Source organism: Pristis pectinata, chromosome 1 (genome assembly GCF_009764475.1).
Source record: "Pristis pectinata isolate sPriPec2 chromosome 1, sPriPec2.1.pri, whole genome shotgun sequence".
Taxonomy (NCBI): domain Eukaryota; kingdom Metazoa; phylum Chordata; class Chondrichthyes; order Rhinopristiformes; family Pristidae; genus Pristis; species Pristis pectinata.
This window is the reverse complement of record NC_067405.1, coordinates 118,623,367-118,643,995: the sequence shown is the minus strand read 5'-3', so window position 1 is coordinate 118,643,995 and position 20,629 is coordinate 118,623,367. Positions and strand designations below refer to the sequence as shown.

The following is a 20,629-nucleotide window of genomic DNA, read 5'->3' as shown; positions in this document are numbered from 1 at the left end:
AGAAGGCATATGGGATACTTGCCTTTTGTTAGTTGAGGCACTGAGTTTAAGTTGTGTTGCAGCTTTATAAGACTCTGGTCTGGCTGCATCTAGAGTATTTTATTCAATCCTGGTTACCCCATTACAGGAAGGATGCGGAGGCTTTGGAAAGGGTGCAGGGAGGGCATGTGCTATGAGGAGAGGTTGGACAAACTTGGGTGGTTTTCTCTGGAGCAGCAGAGGCTCAGGGGAGACCAGATAGAATTTTATAAGATTGAAAGGCATAGGTAGAATAGATTGCTGGTATCTTTTTCCCAGGGTTGAAATGTCTAATACCAGAGGGAATGCATTTAAGGTGAGAGGGGACAAGTTGAAAGGAGATGTGTGGGGCGACATTTTTAGACAAGTAGTGGGTGCCTGTAATGCGCTGCCAGGAGTAGTGGTGGAAGCAAATACAGTAGAGGAATTTAAGAGACTCTTAGATAGGCACACGAATATGCAGAGAATGGAAGGATATGGACATTGTGTAGGCAGAAGGGATTAGTTTAGTTGGGCATTTAATTACTAGTTTAATTAGTTCAGCACAACATTCTGAGCCAGAGGGCCTGTTCCTGTGCTATACTGTTCTATGTTTGTAGTCAGTGATCGATTTTTTTTCACGTAAAACTTTATGTTAGAAACAAAGCATTCTGTTTATTCTGCTTTGCAGTTGTTCAAGGTCAAACAAAAGGATTGTGTATTCAGTAATTGAATATTCACCTTTGCTGGACTCCTGTAACATGACCACAGATGACTGGGCTAAAATTGCTGTTGATATACAGGTAAGTTGAGACTTGAGTTGGGTATTTCAGAGAATTTTGTAGGAGCGAAAAATAGCAAAGGTCTGAAATTCCTACATTGAGGGAGTGATCTTCTTGGTGCAGATCTCTTGCTGTCTGACAGGAATCTGGCTCAAAACCTGGATCTGAAAGGTTTCTGCCCCTTTAAGCTGTGTGTGGGCTTTATCTCCAAAGGCTATGAAGATATTGCTGCACAAAGGTAATCTAGTCTCAGTGGATCAGATTGCCTTTATAGTCAGCAGAAAGCCAGCAATATTGGGCTCCTGATTTCACTTGTGTATGATGCTGATCTTTAAAGCCATGAAAGATTTTTCAAACTTAAGTACTGATGTACCCTACTTTTCTGTTCCATCTTCAACTTTAAATGGTCATAGTTCAGTATGCAATGATTCTATTTCAGTAGGATTATAGATTGGCAAAACAAGAAATGATACAGGAGTGTTCCTTCAGCAAGATATCAAAGAATTGTTTCTTTTTAGATTACAATTTCATAACTTAAATGTAAAAGCTCAATGCTTTGATAATGGTTTAGTGCTATATTAGTGGCATGATGAATTTGCTGGATAAGTTATTAGTTTTTTTACATTTTCAAAACTTTCAGGTAGCATTAAAAGATACAAAAGCAGACATTACCAATGTTGCTGACCAATATGGTTCTTGCACAGTTTTGAATGTGCCAGCAGATCTGCAAATGAGGCTAGGATCTTGAATTTACCTTGGGCATTGTGTAAGACTATAAAGTGTTCAAGATTCCATCTTTTCTTTACACTGGCCAGTGATGTTGAAGGGTGGGGGACAAATCAACTAGACTTAAGAAAATCCTGCATTTTATAAGATTAAAATACTTTAGGTGAGTAATATCAAACACTACAATTTCTTGTGGTGGTTTTCAGTGCTCTTTCATCAGCATGGTAGGAATGACTTGAAATGTCTGGCATAGAGTATAAAAGATGAAAGTAGGATTTACACAGCTGAAGTGAAATTTGAAGTCTCTTCTTTACAAACCAACTTGCAAACCAAAGATTGGAAACCATTCTCACAGCCCTGCAGTTTTCTAAGTTTTGTTATTCTTATTCCCAGACTCACTACCAAGAATATTGGGGTTTTGTGATCCTTCATGGTACAGATACTATGGCTTACACTGCTTCTGCCCTCTCATTCATGTGTGAGAATCTAGGAAAACCCATCATCCTGACTGGCTCACAAGTAAGTTGTTATGCTTCAGTCAGACTTTGCTTACTGTCCTGTATTTACAAGGAAGAAGATGTGATTTTAGATTTCTCATACTATACAGTATTAATAACATTACTTACCCCTGTGAATCTGTAAACCATATAAATCGTCAGTAAGATAGAAATTGTTTGGTTCCTGTAGGCTTCTGACTTGCAAGGGCTAATTTTCAAGTGCTATCCCTATTGCCATGAGGTCCAATGATGTCCTAGTTGGAAGCAATATTCTGCATAATGTAAATCATATTGACTCTGATTTTTCAGGTAACAGCGGCACAACTGTTCATGTTTGTCATCATTATCCCTTATAACTGAAAGCAATTTCAAGATTTCAGCACGTGTATGGAGTCACAGAAATACAAATGTTGCTGTCGCCAATTCACCACTGAGCAACAGGTGTTATTTAGTTGTTCAATAGTTATCTTTAACACTAATATTTACAACCTGCCAGAAGATGGTAAAACTTGGAAGAGCCTTAAGTCATTTGATGGCCATTAAAATGGCACAGTCTCCAAGATTCATTATTAATTTGCAACTACTTTAGTGGTATCTTTTGTCACAAGTGGAGAAAAAGTAGATAACTCTAACTTGAGAAGAATTAAACCCAGTTTGAGGCACAAGTAAGTATACATTATTAGTATGTGGTATAATATGAAAGCATACTAATTTACCGGACTAGTAATTGAGATGCCAGACTATGATCTGTTGTTATAAGTTCAAATCCTATCATGCAGCTGGAGAATTTGACATTAGATCTTTTTTTAAAACTCTGTTATCAATAACTATGGGCATGAAATTATAATGGGAGGTCAGAGGACAAGAATTTCCAGTTTATAGATAATTTGGTGCTCTTAGTATGAATAGGGTGTGGGAAGGGAATCATATCTGTAACTGGCACCTGCTTTAACTGGGTTGAAATTTTAGCATGATGCAAATTATAAGAATTATATCATGATGTTGGTAAGTGAAAATGCATTGACATTTTAGGGGATAAAAAATGTGTACAAATCCTAATTGAATGCTCTGTTTTTCTGTTCTGTGGAACCAAAGTGGATGACCTCACATTTTTTTGCATTGGATTTCATCTGCCACATTTGCACCAGCCATTCAGCTCGTCAGTGGCCTCTTGAAGCCTCTTTGCATCTCTTCCATACTCACAATCCCACCTAATCCTTCAGGGACACACAGTCTTACAGGAACAGAATGGGTCAAAGTCTATTTGTATTTTGGTAACTAACTCTACTGGATCATGTAGAGTTGGCTTGCACTTGCCTCCCCACAGCAGCGCTTCTTGCAGCCTTGTGGGCACATCGGAACTCTGGGCTTCATTCCAGTAGCCATTAGGCAGAGAAGGCTGCAGTCAGTGACTGGACCTCAGGCAGCAGATCCTGAATTCTGCACCATCACAAATCCCTTTTGACAGCTGGCCATTTTTGAAGGTGCTTTTAAATGATGATCGGAGACATTTAGAAATTGTTTAAAAGGATTGAAGTACTTTCAAGAAATAATTGTTTTAAGGTGAAAGACAAATTTGTGTAAAAACACATTTGAATGATATTAATTCATTAGGTAAAATTAATATCATTCATTCTTTAATAATTAAGTAAAATTAATAGCAGGAGGGGAAAAAACTTTTTTCTACTTACCTTTTCAATCCAGGTAAGTGATCGCATTCAAATAACAGGTGTAATCTAAAGGGCTAGGAGCAAAGTGCTTCTGGACTCTCAGCTTAGAGCTGAGTCCAGTGGTGCAGTGAGCGGCAAATTGTGCGCTCATTTGATTTTGAGCTTTGATGTGCAGACACAGATGTTAGATATGCACCCACAGAATGAACCTCACCAGCAGTTCTGTAGGCAAAAGGTTAAGCATGTGTAGGTACATTATTACAACTCTTATGTCTGTAAAAACTTTAATTCTGTAACTTTGATGGGGGATTGTAGGGCTACTCGATTCAATGTTCATCCTAATCCTTTTCAAATAAAGATTAGATGGTATAGACGATTTACCAGCTTGGAGATGGTGTCTGGGGTGTAGCGTTAGCGTAGTTCTGGCCTTTAGTGGTAGGGAAATGACCCTGACATTTGACAGTCGTGGAGTTGAAGTGTTGGGATTTGGATCCATTGTGGAGCAAGGGAGAGTGTGGGCTTTTATTTCTTTCTATTAGATGACTACTAATTACAGTTTTTTTTTATCATCCATCCCTAATGCACACTGTAGACCTGAACACTTGCAGAATTTTCTGATTTTGTAACATCATATGCAACTTAAGTTTATTATTCACTTATGAAAGCTGAGAAGGAACTGACAGAATCTGCCTTTTGAAATATGGCAGAACTTTACAGAGAAGCAAGTTAGAGAAAGCAGTGTGATGTGGAGCAGAAATTGATCCCTGAGTTTTTGCTTTGGAAGTCATGTGAGTGCAGATATGAAGCTGAATGGAGCAGAGCTGTTGTGTCCCTTCAAAATTCCCCTTTGTCAGAGATTAATATTGAAAGTTGTTAAATTCTTGACAATTTTTTCAGAAGTGGAAGGCTGTGTTCCTATATTTGCTGGCTGTCAAAGTCTGTCAGGGCACTCTGAGGATGCGTCCCCCTCACTACATTGCCTGAAGCCCAGGTGCACCTGAGACCTCACTACCTGATTCCAGGATGTGAAGGGCCAGTGAAATTGGCTTTCTGCATCTGACCCGAAAGCAGGCTGAGTCCAGCAAACTTCAGTCTATTAAGGAAGCTTTTGCAGCAAAGTGAATAACATACTGCCTGTTCCTCTTTGCCCACTTCCTAGGGTACATGTAGATTGTCCAAGGTACTGCAACTGCTCTATCCTATCAAAGGAGACAGTTTAACCATTGTGCCAGATCCATGCTACGACTATTGTGAATCATTCACCATTTGGACACCAGAGGTGCAAATGTAAAAAGTCTTTAGTTGATTGACACAAGCATGCAAAAGGGAACCTCTGAGAGTCTCTCAGATCATAAAAATACACATTTTTATACACAAGACAAAAACAATAATTGACAATTGAAATGTAACGAAGTAACTATACATTAGTATCAGTAATAGACTTGGATTCCCTATCCCTGGCCTACTGAAATTCTTATTTTGGTCAAGTATCCCAGGAAGCTTATCTGTTACTTCTATAGCTCTGGACTTCATGGCTTTTCAAACACGAGATATTAGTCACTTATGAAGTATTTTATCAAATGTCTTTTGGATGTCCAGTGTCTCGTCTAAGAGGGCAAACAAAAAGCTAGTCACTAAATACTCCAGCAGCTGTCAGGTAGTCTGGTGCCACGAAAAAAGATGAAGGACAAAATAACTTATTTTTTGACAAAAGGAATAGAAGACTGCGAGGTTTTTCAAAATCATCCAATAATTTTAAACCATTAAACCTGATGTTCTCTTTATTATATATTTACTGCTTTGTAATTTCTGTTTTTACCCTTGCATCTTCTAAGGTTCCCATTTATGAGATGAGAAATGACGGCCACGATAATTTACTTGGGGCATTGCTGATTGCCGGCCAGTTTGTGATCCCAGAGGTAAGCACACAGCTTCTGTTGAAATGAAGGGTCTGGTTGATTTGGTAATTTGGAAGCTGATATCTTACCTTTTATTTGCATTACTGATTTTATTTTATGTTAAATTATTTAGGTTGGTCTCTATTTTCAACACAAGTTATACAGAGGAAATCAAGTAACAAAAATAGATTCAGCAAGTTTTTCTGCATTTACTTCACCAAATATGCAGCCACTTGCCAATGCTGAAGTAGAAATTAAAGGTAAATGCAGTTGTATAGCTTGATTGTTTTTCAAATTTAAATAGTTTCTTTCTAGACAATGAATTTATAAAGGTTAATTCACGAATATTGGGTGTGATTTTGTTATAAATTTTTTTTAAATGTTGGAAATGTGGAATACAAAGAGAAAATCCTTGATGTGCACATTTTGAATAGAATCTCGTCTATTGTATGGATTTGCTGAATGCAAATAAATAAATATAATATGCAGGAGTAAATTTACTTAATGTCTGCTACAGTTCAGCAACTGGCAGAGTAAACAATGCAGAAGTAATCAAAGTGCGTGTTGCATTGCTTGTTGTTTGATAAAAAGGTCGAATTAAGCATGTATTCATCGTGCAGGTATGTTTATTAATATAGTGTTGAATGATGATTTAACTTTTAACTTGCCAAACAAAATCTTAATCACATATGAAATCCCAATCAGCCATGCATGGCTCGTGGTTAATGGATTGAACTATCGAGGTAAGTTTATAAAGTGATTTCATAATACAAAACTCAACATTCATTTGAGAGTTTAATTGTTCAAAATTTCCAACATGTATTTTACTTCTCCAGGATTAAACCTCTCTTTGAGACTGCTGTTTTACAGTCCTCTTCTGATCCTCTTCCGTTCCTCCTCTCAAGTTTTGTACTGTTTATATTTGCTTTATTTTGCAAGTATTTGGCAGCAGTTATTTAGATGTAGAATGCACCTCGCAGTAAGTTGAAGGTAAAGCATTTGCATATTGTAAGATTTTGCTTTCTTGCTATGAAGTACACAAGCCTGTTTATGAGTAAGATGTAAAGTCTGCATTGAATTGTGGCATAAAGAGTATGTTTTACTTGCAATATAGTAAGCATGGGACATTGTTAGAGTATGCAGAATAGATTTTATCTGGTATTAGTGGGGTTTCTTTTTTGGAATAGGGTGAATGGGGAATGTATTTACCAAATTAATTGAACTGTTAGTGCATTGTAATTTTTTTTAAGTATTAGATTTTTGTTTGTTATATGCTGTGTCATGCAGTACCATAAGAGGACGGTACACCCTGTCCCTACTTGTACCTCTGCTTTAACAATGTTACTTCTTTTTGTCAGTTCTTAATGTAAATTAATTTGCATTGTAATGACATAAGCACACTTGTAGCAGTTTGGTATTGACTAATGTAGGTGATGAAAAAATTCATTGGAATTGCTTGTCTTTCTCTTGTAGGTAAGGTAGTGACTTCGTGTTGTTATTGATTCAGTTTACCGTTAGCTTGGCGGGGGGGTGGGGGGGGGATGTGGGAGAAAACTTTCAATCTGAACACAACATGAAATAAAATACAAAAGGGACATATTAGCCAAGTTTTAACCATTTGACTTTGATTTTGAAGTTGTTAGTATAGTGGGGGTGGGGGGAGCATGTCCCACACAGATTACAAACTGTAAGATTGTGAAGGGTAACCTTTGTGGTGGAGGTCAGGGATATGACCTCTGTTGCAATGGTTAACAGTAAATATTAAGGCTATATTGGGGTCATTTGGGGGAGCTGGGGAGGAAAGATTTTGAGCTATAAACAAAAACTGCCACCAACTCTGCGATCTTGTCAGCTCTCCCAGTGGAACCAATTATAGGAGAAATCCAAAAAAAACTTGTAGAAATAACCATGCATTGCTCAACATCGAGAAGAGAAAGAGCAGTTAATGTTCTGGATGTGAAGCTTCATTAGAGTCCAACATGAAAATCTGTTCTGCATCAGAACTCAATCCTTCTGCCCAAAGTTCACAGCTTTTACTGAAAATTCTGGACACACTCCAGCACAAGCACATCATCGGAGCAGAGAGAAACATTTGATGTTTCAAGTTAATGATCCTTCATCAAATCATTGACCTGAAATATTAATTGCTTCTCTCTCCACAGGTGCTGCCTGACCTGCTGTACATGCCCAATGTTTACTCTTTATTTTTAATTTCAGATTGCCAGCATCCATTGTTTTACTTTTCATTCGTAACATTTAGCTCTGTTAATATCTGAATTTATTTTAAATTCAAATAACCTCTCCACAGGTGTTAGAGGTAACTCCTATTTGATCATAAGCGCTTGTATTTGATCATGGTAATTAACACCTGTTTGGAGAAGTTATTTGAACCTATAAATCAAGGACAAAATCTACTGCAGAGAAGCTATTTGAATCATGGACATAGAACTGCCCCTTTGGAGAAACTTGAGCTGATGAGAGAGAGTGGACATGGATTGGCAAGGAGAAGATAACGTCTAAATAAACATGAGAACATAATTAGAGTAGTAAATGGGAATGTCCAGACGTTGATAACATGAACTTCCAGCAAACATTTGTTTGGGTTTTACGCAAGGCACTTTTTTTTTTCTAGACAATCGAAGGCAAATAATCTTGTTTGGAGGTTTGTTAGGTTGTAGTAAAATGCAGGGATGATAGTTATAGGGATTGACTGGGAAGAGTGAACTCTTGGTAATCCGCAAGAATCTGCCAAGGACACTACAATTCAGTGTTTATTGATGATTTCTGTAATGCAGAGGTATGTATTGAAATACGTTGATGATAAAGTTTGGTGTCAAAGGAAGTAGCACAGACAGTAATGTAATATTATAGAGACATTAACTGAATAAGTGAGTGCATAAGACAGTTACAGGAGAATTCTAATGAGGTCATTGAATTTGGAACTGAAGAAGATGGTTCTGAAAATGGGATAAAGGAAGCAACAGATCCACTACCCTCTCATTGAAGGAAATTCTTCTCTTCTCAGTAATAAACGGCTGACCCTTTGATTTGAGAGTGTGCATTAGACACCCCAGCCGGGGAAACATCATCACTGTAACTTCTCATCAGGCCTCGTAAGAACTTTGTTTGTAAGAAGGAGATATTGGCCTTGGAAGGACGCTGTGCAGATTCACTAGCATGTTATTTGGGTTCCAAGAATTGCATTATGGGGGTAAAGTACATAACCATGCTTTGTATTCCCTGAAAATAGCAAGTTAAAGGGAAAATTGATTGCTGAATTGAAGACTTTGGAAGGATTTGATAGAGTGAAACTTTTCCTGTTAATGATGGAGCTAAGGACTTCAGGATGTAATTTTTAGAGCCAGCCCATTTAGGGGAAAAAAAGTTGGGAAACCTGGCTTTGTGTACTTGATTATAGAAGTGTGCAATAACTCCCTCAAAATGCAAAGAATGCTTACTTGGTTAATAATTTTAAGTCTGAACTACAGATTTTGCTAGACAAGGGTTTGTAGCGAAGGCATGTGGATGTAGTTAGGATGGAGCTGAGCTATAATCCATCGAATGGCAAAGCAGACTGAAGGAGGATGGTTGGCTCCTACCCACCAGTCCAGATTCTGGGGAAAGAATCAAAACCTAATCCCTCCTTTTTGCTGCATTAACAGGTGCTACTTTTCATTGTGTTTGTTTTATTTTCCAATATTTAAATCTTTTTTATACTCTTACTTGAATATGTCCTATTCCAGTAAACTTACTACAAAAGTAGGCCATTTCCTTGTCTTTTAGGTTTTGAGAAGGATATATTAATTTTTGTGGAGTGTGGTTATGTAGCTGCTCCTTGAACTTTGTTGCAATCCTGAATTCAATCCAAGCTTGGTGTAAGGCATCTATGTAGCCAGATTAATGAAACTAGTCTACTTTGAATGGTTGCTCTAAGTGGTCACAATAAACAAATAGAGGTTCTTGTATTTTTTTTCCCCCCAAATCTATGTTATCTGTGTCCATGCCTAGAGGGACATCTGCAGCAGTCGAGGTTAGGAATCTGGGAGGCACTCTGTTCCAGCTTACTTTATATTGGTTTCTAGCAATAAAATTCCTTGTCATGTGTCTGAAAGATATTTTGTTGCACTCTGAGAACTGGAATCTTGGGTAACAAAAGTGAATGAATTATCAATACTGCTGAATAATTTGGAAGAGCTACGGATAGTGCAAGTAATAAAAGTGATGCAAAGAATTGAACACAAAGTGCAGATTACATATCAAAAACAATGGTAGTTGATCATGTAGAAGCACTTTTAAACTGTTGGTTAACAGTTCAATTGGCATCATCATATGTGGCATAAAGCAAAGCAATAAACCTTATCTTAACTTGGAGCATTAATCCTGTGGAAAAGGGCTGTGGCGAGCAACAACCCACGTAAGGTGCATGAATCACCATTTGCTGTGGTCACAATACAGAAGAAATCCAGTTGCTTTTGCAGTGTGCTGTATGTTATTTATGTGGAAACAGTTAACAGATTTGAAACTGGTTATCACACTTGGTTGGGGGGGGGGGTAGAGGAATACTAATCTCAGTTAATTTGAATAAATTGTTTTGAAAATCTGAGGACATGAAGTAGAAAATTTTCTCCAGTCAAAATGAAAAAAGTAATTCTAGAACTTGTATTCATTTCCCTTAAATCAATTTAGTTTCCCTTTCTTTTCTGTGGGATGACTTATTATTAAACTACTTCCTTATTATGTTGCTGATAGATCGATCATTGAACATGAAGACTGAGAAGACAGCAAAGTTGTGTGTCATATATCATCTTAATCTCAAACATTAAATCTTATGAAAGGCAACTGGACACTTGTGTTGGAATCAATTTTGCCAACTCTTTATTTTTAAAATCTTAGCCACCATTAGGGTTAAAATGATCTCCCTCACCATCCTCCAACACCAACATTCCAAAAAGTGTCCATAGAACAATACAGCATAATACAGGCCCTTCGGCCCACCATGTTGTGCCGACCTTCAAACCACACCTAAGCCTATCTAACCCCTTCCTCCCACATATCCCTCTATTTTAAATTCCTCCATATGCTTATCTAACAATCTCTTGAACTTGACCTATGTATCAGCCTCGACCACCACCCCCGGCAGCGCATTCCATGCGCCAACCATTCTCTGAGTGAAGTGTCTGTTTTCTTCTCCGAGAAATTCTGATGAATCACTGAACAGTGTGTGGAATTTTGGATTGTCACTTATGACAGGAAACGAAGGATTTGAAATCTCTTATTTGTTTTGTCCTCTAGATGGCTTCCTGGTTTCAGAAATGCTCACAGTCAGATACTGCCAACATGTACATATCCCTTGGCACCAAACCGGGCTTCTGTCTATTTTTAGCAGTTTGGGGCTTTAAAGAATTGTATATTTTTTAAAAAATTCACAAATTAAACAAAAAAGGCACAGAAGTCTTAAATTCATATGCTGAGATCATTAGTGAACAGGATTTCAATTGTGTAATTTATCTGAGCATTATTTAGAAGGCATGGTTCAGGTAACCTCTTGTAATTGTGATCCAAGTGAGTATGTTCTGTAATTAGGTAATGGCCTGGATTTTGCAGTTCTTTGCTATCAGAGCTAATTGTCACAAACCAGTTTATTGGACATTTAAATGCTTTTGACAGCATGTACCTTTAAATTCACAAATTGGGAAATTGCTTTCTGAAATGTCCACTCCTCCAGAAATTGCACTATGCCCATAATTCACCAAAAGTCTTGACATTGAAATACATGGACCTTGTACCTGTATGATCGAAACCCACTAATTGTGCCAAAGGAAGTTTGGACTTGTAAATTCTTAATGACTAGGTGTCTTGTCTATTGGTAAATATTATTTCTGGGCATGAAAATTAACTTTAAGTCGTGTCACTCCACATTTAATTTGGCAACTTTGGAAAAATTAAATATTCTTTATTAAAACTCTCTTTCCATCTCTCTCCTCTCCTTCCCTTTTATTTCACTTCCTACGTATGATTTAGCTTTGGTTTAGTTATCCTAAATTCCACTTCCTTGTTGGGTCTTTGGTTCTTAAGGATAAGGATTCTTAATATGATCAACAACCAAACACTGCAACTGAATGTTGTCATTTATTCTAGTCCTTGGGTACAGAGTGCTGCAGCAAAATGGATTCTCAATAAATTCCAATGCAAAAGCTAATGGTCTGTGGCAAATCAACGTGTAATGAATTGTTTGAGTGTATTGCAAAATCCAAGCTCTTATTGGTTTGTTTTCAAACTTTTTCTAATTTTTTCATTTGCTATTCATGGATTTCTTTCATCGTCATGCAAATTTGGGTCTATCACAAGTTCTTTCTTGTGTTTAGTTAGTATTTCAGTTCCGTGCAAGTTGACTCACTGGGTTACCTCCAGCTGATCACAAGACAAGGGAGCAGAAGTAGACCATTCGGCCCATCGAGTCTGCTCCAAAGAAAAGGGAAAAAAGAAGAAGAAATGGGGGGGGGGCAATGAGAAAAAAACTATTCTAACCCCAATTTCCGGCCTTATCCCCATATCCCTTGATACCCTGACTAATTAGATATCTATCTATCTATCTCCTCAAACGCCTCCAATGATCTGGCCTCCACTGCTGTACATGGCAAGGAATTCCATAAATTCACTACCCTCTGGCTAAAGAAATTTCTCCTCATCTCTGTTTTAAACCTGTGCCCTCTAATTCTGAGATTGTGCCCTCTGGTCCTGGACTCGCCCACCAAGGGAAACAGCTTGGCCACATCTACTCTGTCCAGTCCTTTCAACATTTTAAATGTTTTTATGAGGTCCCCTCTCATTCATTTGTACTCCAGTGAGTACAGTCTAAGAGCCGACAAATGCTCATCATACGTAAGCCCTTTCATTCCAGGAATCATCCTCGTAAATCTCCTCTGAACTCTCTCCAACATCAGCACATCCTTCTTAAGATATGGGGCCCAAAACTGTACACAGTATTCCAAATGAGGTCTCACTAGTGCCCTGTAGAGCCTCATCATCACTTCCTTACTTTTATACGCTATACCTCTCGAATGCCAACATAGCATTTGCTTTCTTTACCACTGATCTGACCTGGTGGTTAACCTTTAGGGTATCCTGCACGAGTACCCCCAAGTCCCTTTGTACTTCTGTACTTTCAATTTTCTCTCCTTCTAGATAATAATCTGCTCGTTTATTTCTGTTTCCAAAGTGTACAACCGCACGTTTCTCAACATTGAATCTCATCTGCCATTTCCTTGCCCATTCTCGTAAACTATCTAGGTCTCTCTGCAACCTTCCTGTCTCCTCAATACTCTCTACTCCTCCACCTATCTTGGTGTCATCCGCAAACTTAGCCACAAAACCATTTACTCCATCATCCAAATCGTTAATGTACAAGGTAAAAAGAAGCGGCCCCAACACCGACCCCTGCGGAACACCACTAGTAACCGGTAGCCAACCAGAACAAGATCCTTTTATTCCCACCCTTTGCTTCCTGCCAACCAGCCAATGCTCCACCCATTCCAATATCCTACCTGTAATTCCATGAGCTCTCATCTTATTAATCAGTCTCTTGTGCGGCACCTTGTCGAAAGCGTTTTGAAAGTCTAAATACACAACATCTACTGCCTCTCCCTTATCCACCCTACCTGTGATTTCTTCAAAAAACTCCAATAGGTTAGGTAGGATCTTCCCTTCACAAAACCATGTTGGCTTGGACCTATCTTGCTTTGCACCTCTAGGCATTCCATAACCTCATCCTTGAGGATCGATTCTAATAACTTTCCCACCACTGACGTCAGACTAATAGGCCTGTAATTTCCTTTATGCTGCCTCCCACCTTTCTTATACAGCGGAACTACATTTGCGAACCTCCAGTCCTCCGGAACCATGCCAGAGTCTATTGATTCCTGGAAAATTATCACCGATGCCTCTGCTATCTCTAAAGCCACCTCCTTCAGAACCCGGGGATGCACCTTATCTGGTCCAGGAGACTTATCAGTCTTTAGCCCATTTAGTTTTCCTAGCACCTTCTCTCTAGTAATCTTAATTGAACTCAGTTCCATTCCTTGAGACCTCTGACTAACTGGTATATTGCTGATGTCCTCCACAATGAAGACCAATGCAAAATACTCATTTAGTTCCTCTGCCATCTCTTTATCATCCATTATAATCTCTCCTGCACCATTATCGATTGGTCCTATATCAACCTGTGTCTCTCTTTTACTCCTTATATATTTTAAAAAAAACTTAGTATCCTTTCGAATGTTATCTGCCAACTTCCTTTCATAATTCATCTTTTCTTTCCTAATGACCACCTTAGTTTCTTTCTGCAGGTTTTTAAGTTTCCCAGCCTTCTGTTTTCCCACTAATTTTTGCTTCCTTGTATTCCCTCCCTTTTGCTTTTATTTTAGCCTTCACATCTCTCGTTATCCACATTTGTGCCTTTTTTCCATTCAAAACCTTTTCTTCTTGGAATATATCTATCCAGCATTTTCCTTATTACTTGTAGAAATTCCATCCATTTCTGCTCTGCCGTCCCTCCAGCCAGCTTACTCTTCCAATCAATTTGGGCCAACTCCTCTCTCATACCACTGTAATTTCCTTTGTTCCACTGAAATATCGATACACCAGTTATCAGCTTCTCCTTCTCAAATTTGAAACTGAACTCAATCATATTGTGATCACTAGTTCCCAATGGTTCCTTTACCTTTAGTTCCCTAATCACCTCCCGTTTGTTACACAGCACCCAATCCAAAACAGCCGATCCCCTAGTGGGCTCATCAAGAAGTTGCTCCAAAAAGCCATCCCGTAGACATTCCACAAACTCCTGAGATCTACTGCCTTGCTGGATTTCCCAGTCCACCTTCATGTTAAAATCCCCCATAATTATCTTAACGTTGTCACTCTGGCACGCTTTTTCTATTTCTAACTGCAACTTATAGTCCACTTCCTGACTGCTATTAGGGGGCCTATATATAACTGCTACTATTGTCCTTTTACCCTTGCTATTTCTTAGCTCCACCCATAAGGATTCCACCTCTTCTGACTCAATGTCCGTCCTTCCTATTGATTTTATATCATTACTAACCATCATGGCCACACCACCCCCTCTGCCTACCCGCCTATCCTTCCTATACATTGTGTACCCCTGGACATGTAGTTCCCAATCACATCCATCATAAAGCCATGACTCGGTGATTGCCACAGTGTCGTATTTATTAACCTGTAGTTGTGCCACTAGGTCATCCACTTTATTCCTAATGCTACGTGCATTTAAATATAGTACATTTAGTCCAGTATCTGCTATTGATTTTGTTGTACTTCTATTGTTCAGCAAATTATCCTGACTTTTCACCTGTCTGTCCTTCTTACCATCCTCACTACACACTATCATGGACATGTTTCTATATACCTCATCCTCTATCCTAACATCCTGTATCCTTACATCCTGGTTTGTTGTACTTCTATTGTTCAGCAAATTATCCTGACTTCTCACCTGCCTGTCCTTCCTGCCATCCTCACTGCACACTGTCTTGGACTTGTTTCTATAAACCTCCTCCCTTACCCTAACATCTTGTATCCTAACATCCTGGTTTCCATCCCCCTGCCAGATTAGTTTAAACCCTCCCCAACAGCTAAATTAAACATTCCCACCAGGATATTGGACCCTTTGGAGTTTAGGTGTAACCCATCCTTAGTGAATAGGTCATGCCTCCCTCAAAAAAGGTCCCAATGATCCAGAAATCTGAAGCCCTGCCCCCTGCACCAGTCACTCAGCCATGCATTCATCTGCCAGAGCTGTCTATTCTTACTACTGTTGGCACGTGGCACAGGTAGTAATCCTGAAATTACCACCCTTGAGGTCCTACTTCTCGACTTTCTCCCTAACTCCTTGTATTCCTCCTTCAGGACTTCTTTTCTACCTATGTCATTGGTACCTACATGTACCAAGACTTCTGGCTGATCACCCTCTCCCCTCAGGATATTCTGGACCCGGTCCGTGACATCCCGTACCCTGGCACCAGGAAGGCAACACACCATCCGGGATTCATTGTCGGTTTCGCAGAATCTGTTATCCATTCCCCTCACTATAGAATCCCCAATAACCACTGCACTTCTCTTTCCCCGCTGGACCACAGTACCAGGCACGGTGCCGAGGTCCCAGTTACCGTGGTCTTCCTCTGTCAGGTCATCCTCTCCAATGGAATCTAAAATGAGATACCGATTTTTGAGGGGGACCGCCACAGAGTTACTCTCTACAAACTCTTTATAACTCCTGTCTATTTCCTGCTCGCTCTCCCTAATCAGCCGAAGGTCATCGAGCAGCTGCTCCAGACTCTCAACACATTTCTTGAGGAGCCGCATCTCGGTGCACTTTGTGTAGATGTAGTTATCAGGGAGGCTGGTAGTCTCCCAGGGTCCCCACATCTGGCACTCCGAACATAAGACCAACCCCAGATGCATACTGCTAAAGCACTGTCCAATACTATACTACTGAGATAAATAAACTAATAACTTACCCCCTCTATAAATCTCGCCTCTTACCCGGTCTCGCTGAAGCCCGTTGCGCCAAAGCCCAAACCACTCTGCTCCCTCTCACTCCGCTGCCTGCTCCGACGCTGCCCGCTGGATACGGCAGTCTTCTTTTTAAATCGCCTGCGCGCTTCCGAGTGACGTCACGCGCCTGTGCAGTCACTCGCTGCTATCCCGAATGCTAGAAAAAAATACTCGCTTCTCGTTAATTTCCAGCACACTCTGCTCTCTCGCTGCTGGAATGCTACTGTAACCCAGGTTTGTAAGAATAATACTACCTTGTAGCATGGACCAAATATTTGTCTGTCTTTTACATACTTGAAGCTCTTAAATCTTTGGTCAGATACAAACCTCGAGCAACTTTTGACACAGTAAGATGAACATGTACAATAGCAACTATGTTTGGATTCACTCAGTGGAATCCCTATGACTTATCTATACCTAATAATAAAAAAAAACAAAGTAACGTACATGCCACATTACCCATATGTGTCGGTTATCGTACATGGCTAAAACAAGATGACTTCTAAGTACATCCGGCAATTCTTGTCTCTTATCTACTTGAAATTCATCTCACAATTTTCTGTTTCAGAAAATTTGCTCAGCATCCTTTTTTTAGGAAGCCTTTGCTTGACTGAAATTTATCTCTTTGAGAAAGGGGACCAAACACTTCCCAGTATCATGCATGATAATGTGATTAGCACAACTGAAAGATTAACAAATTGCATCTTAATTGCACTCCTAAAAGGAAGCAATCAACACCAGCACTTGGTCAGGTGAACAATTAAATCAGAGCCCCTTTTTCAGTTGTCTGAGTATATCATGTTTAAAATGCAAAGTTTAAAGTAACTTTCCAAATGCTTTCTGTTGAGGGAAAACAAGTAAATAATCCAATGTGTTACAGTCTTCTACTGTGTATGTTCACTGTCTCTATGCCAAGTATTTCGAAGTTGTATGGAGAGGAGTTTCATCCACTGTTCTCTAACAATGTTCCTTTACCTCAAACTCAGAGGATCACCCTAGGTTAGCTTTATACATTCTGAAAACCATCCACTTCCTTTTTGAAATTTTTGCTGTGGGCCTCCATTCACTAGGAATTAGATTAAAACTGTTCAAACACGAGGTATTTTTGGAACTTGCAGCAACTCTAATCCCTTTAGTTTGGGTTGAACTGAAAGCCGAAAGCCAAAGATGAAAGCCTGTTGAATTATCCAATTTTGGTTTTAATTTTTTTCCAGATTGCCTTTTTTCATTTACTCTACTCTCCACTAAATAGAATTAATTCCGTTTGTTAAACTGCAGTGAAATTGTTTGTTTTCTATATAGTCAACTGGGATGCTGTTTGGAGACCAAATTCAACGAAGAAGTTTAGAGTACACACCAACATGAATCGAAATGTGGGATTGTTAAGGCTCTTTCCCGGAATCACTGCTGCCACGGTAACTGTCCTTTTCTAAAGATTTCCTGTTGGTCAAAGTGAGACACAAATTACAGATAAGGATTTTGAAAGGAGAAATGTACTATATGTGGTGGTGACATTAAAAACTATCTAGGTGAGGCATGAAATCTGACACACAATCACAAAAACACTTACTTGAAAATGAGCAAAATTCCTGGCACTAGAGGGACAATAACAGATAGTTATCCAAGTAGATGGGCTGAGGGATTTTCAGTATTTGATGACCAAAATGCAAAAACTTCAGATGTCAGGTCAAATTGCTTTCCGAAGTTATATTGTGGAACTGACTGAAAACAAGTCAATGAGACTCAGAAAAGAAAATCTGCAGATGTTGGAAATTTGAAACAAAAATAAAAAATGTTGGAAACACTCAGCAGCATCTATAGAAATAGAAACAAGAGTTATGTTTCAGGTTGAAGACCCTTTGTTATCTCTGACCGTTCAACATGAACCTTTGAATCTGTTACTCTTTCCACAGGTGCTGCATGACATGCTGAGTGTTTCTGGCAGTTACTGAAAATAAGTCAATTACTGAAGTGCATAATGTAACATTTAAACTAAATATTACATTTTCTGTATTAACTTTTGATTGCGCTAAAGGAGGTTTGACAATTGTGTTGCTTGCATTATAATCTTGAATAGCAGCTGATATTTTGGTCACAGAATTTGTAGGGCATGGTTATTCGAGGACTCTGGTATTTTATAGAGCTAAACCCATGTAAAATAATTTTAAAAGATATGCATCTCTTTGAATTGATATGAATAAACTCTGTCCCTCAGCACTGTGAATCTATACGTCCATTGTTGGAGCAGAACCAACTGCATTTAAGATCCTCTCTCATAAGGAGGGGATTTTATTGAGCAAGGTTATCTCTTGCACCTAATAGCAAGTTACATAATCCCCAGTGGCATAGACCTGAGAAAATCTTGCTAACTTTAAGCCCTTCTGATGCATGGAAAACTTAGTGAAATAGGGATGATTTTAGTGTAAGTTCTGGTAAGAATGGGAAGGCTGATCCTGGCCAGGTCATCCAGTAAGAAAGGCAGGAGTTTGGAGCAGTACCTGGGTCTGTCAGTTTTCCAGTGCATGTAGAACTTGACCCAAATTTCAGTTGAGTAGGATGGGGAGAAAGACATATCCTTCTTTCTGTTAAATGTCACCCCATCAGGTTTGTGGGCTGTGAGATGCCTGGGGGATATTCATGGATTACTTGGGAGTTCCAAGAGATGTTTCCATGAGATATCAGACATCGCTGGGAGAAAAGATAGCAAGAGTTGAGAAATACCAACTACTTAATGATCAAAGTTATTTCTCTGCCTGCCCCTATTCAACTCCCTGAAAAAAATTAATTTTCACGCTTTTAATCTTTGAGGATTCCAGCTGCCTGTGATTGTTTTGCTCCTCATTGGGAGCAGGATCTTTAACATCTCTCAAGTTGGTACTCTAGTAATTCTAAATGACCCCATGTTAGGGAACTAGATCCCATTCCACCACACTCAAGACAGCAAAGCAAGGACTTTTTTTTAAAAAAGATATCTAGGTATTTTCAAGTCTATGATTGTCATCCAATTTTCATTTACAACAATTCAAAGATAGCTGATTATATTTTCTCCAAATCATCCCATAATTATGGGAAAGAAAATTTGAATGATTTGATATGCAGTTTACTGCTTTCCCGAAAGTGATATCTTGCATGGTATAATTGACATATTCCAGGCCACCCAGCTTTGTTTAGTGACTATTCAATACTTAAGTATTGGTTTATTATTGTCACTTGTACTGAGGTACAGTGAAAAGCTTGACCTGTACGATCGGTTTGTAAGACAATTCATTACACAGTGCAGTTACATTGAGTTAGTACAAAGTGCATTGATGTAGTACAGGTAAAAAACAATAACAGTACAGAGTAAAGTGTCACAGCTACAGAGAAAGTGCAGTGCAATAAGGTGCAAGGCCACAACAAGATAGATCGTGAGGTCATAGTCCATCTCATTGTACAAGGGAACCGTTCAATAGTCTTATCACAGTGGGGTAGAAGCTGTCCTTAAGTCTGGTGGTACGTGCCCTCAGGCTCTTGTATCTTCTACCCGATGGAAGAGGAGAGAAGAGAGAATGTCCTGGGTGGGTGGGGTCTTTGTCTTTACCTCTCATTGTCTTGGTGTAGCAACCAGCATAATCAGAGTCCAAGGAGGGGAGGCTGGTGTCCATGATGCGCTGGGCTGTGTCCACAACTCTCCACAGCTTCTTGCGGTCTTGGGCAGAGCAGTTGCCGTACCAAGCCGTGATGTGTCCAGATAGGCTGCTTTCTATGGTGCATCGGTAAAAGTTGGTGAGAGTCAAAGGGGACAAACCAAATTTCTTTATCCTCCTGAGGAAGTAGAGGCACTGGTGAGCTTTCTTGGCTGTGGCATCTACATGATTTGACCAGGACAGGCTGTTGGTGATGTTCACTCCCAGGAACTTGAAGCTCTCAACCCTCTCGACCTCAGCACCATTAATGTAGACAGGTGCATGTACACTGTCCCCTTCCTGAAGTCAATGACCAGCTCTTTAGTTTTGTTGACATTGAGGGAAAGGTTGTTGTCATGACACCATTCCACTAAGCTCTCTATCTCCTTCCTGTGCTCCGACTCATCGCTGTTTGAGGTACGGCCTCCAACGGTGGTATCATCTGCAAACTTGTAGATGGAGTTAGAGCAGAATCTGGCCACACAGTCGTGAGTGTATAGGGAGAAGCGTAGAGGGCTGAGGGCGCAGCCTTGTGGGGCACCAGTGTTAAGAATAATCGTGCTGGAGGTATTGCTGCCTATCCTCACTGATTGCAGTCTGTTTGTTAGAAAGTCAAGGATCCAGTTACAGATGGAGGTGTTGAGTCCTAGGTCTCGGAGTTTGGTGACAAGCTTGCTTGGAATTATTGTAATGAAGGCAGAGCTGTAGTCAATAAGCAATAGTCTAACGTATGTGTCTTTACTGTCCAGATGCTCCAGAGCTGAGTGTAGGGCCAGGGAGATGGCATCCACTGTAGACCTGTTACGCCTATAGGCGAATTGCAGT

The 20,629-nt window shown here is 39.5% G+C and overlaps 1 protein-coding gene across 3 annotated transcripts in view; it reads left to right on the top strand.

Moving 5' to 3' along the window:
* The window catches only part of aspg (asparaginase homolog (S. cerevisiae)), a 70,164-nt gene that overhangs the window by 15,796 nt on the left and 33,739 nt on the right, over window positions 1–20,629 (top strand). For all 3 annotated transcript variants that reach the window (XM_052020062.1, XM_052020043.1, XM_052020052.1), the window contains exons 4-8: window positions 689–800; window positions 1,899–2,024; window positions 5,508–5,591; window positions 5,704–5,830; window positions 17,442–17,554. In XM_052020062.1, the coding sequence (XP_051876022.1) occupies window positions 689–800; window positions 1,899–2,024; window positions 5,508–5,591; window positions 5,704–5,830; window positions 17,442–17,554 (562 nt within the window). The remainder of the gene's footprint in view (window positions 1–688; window positions 801–1,898; window positions 2,025–5,507; window positions 5,592–5,703; window positions 5,831–17,441; window positions 17,555–20,629) is intronic.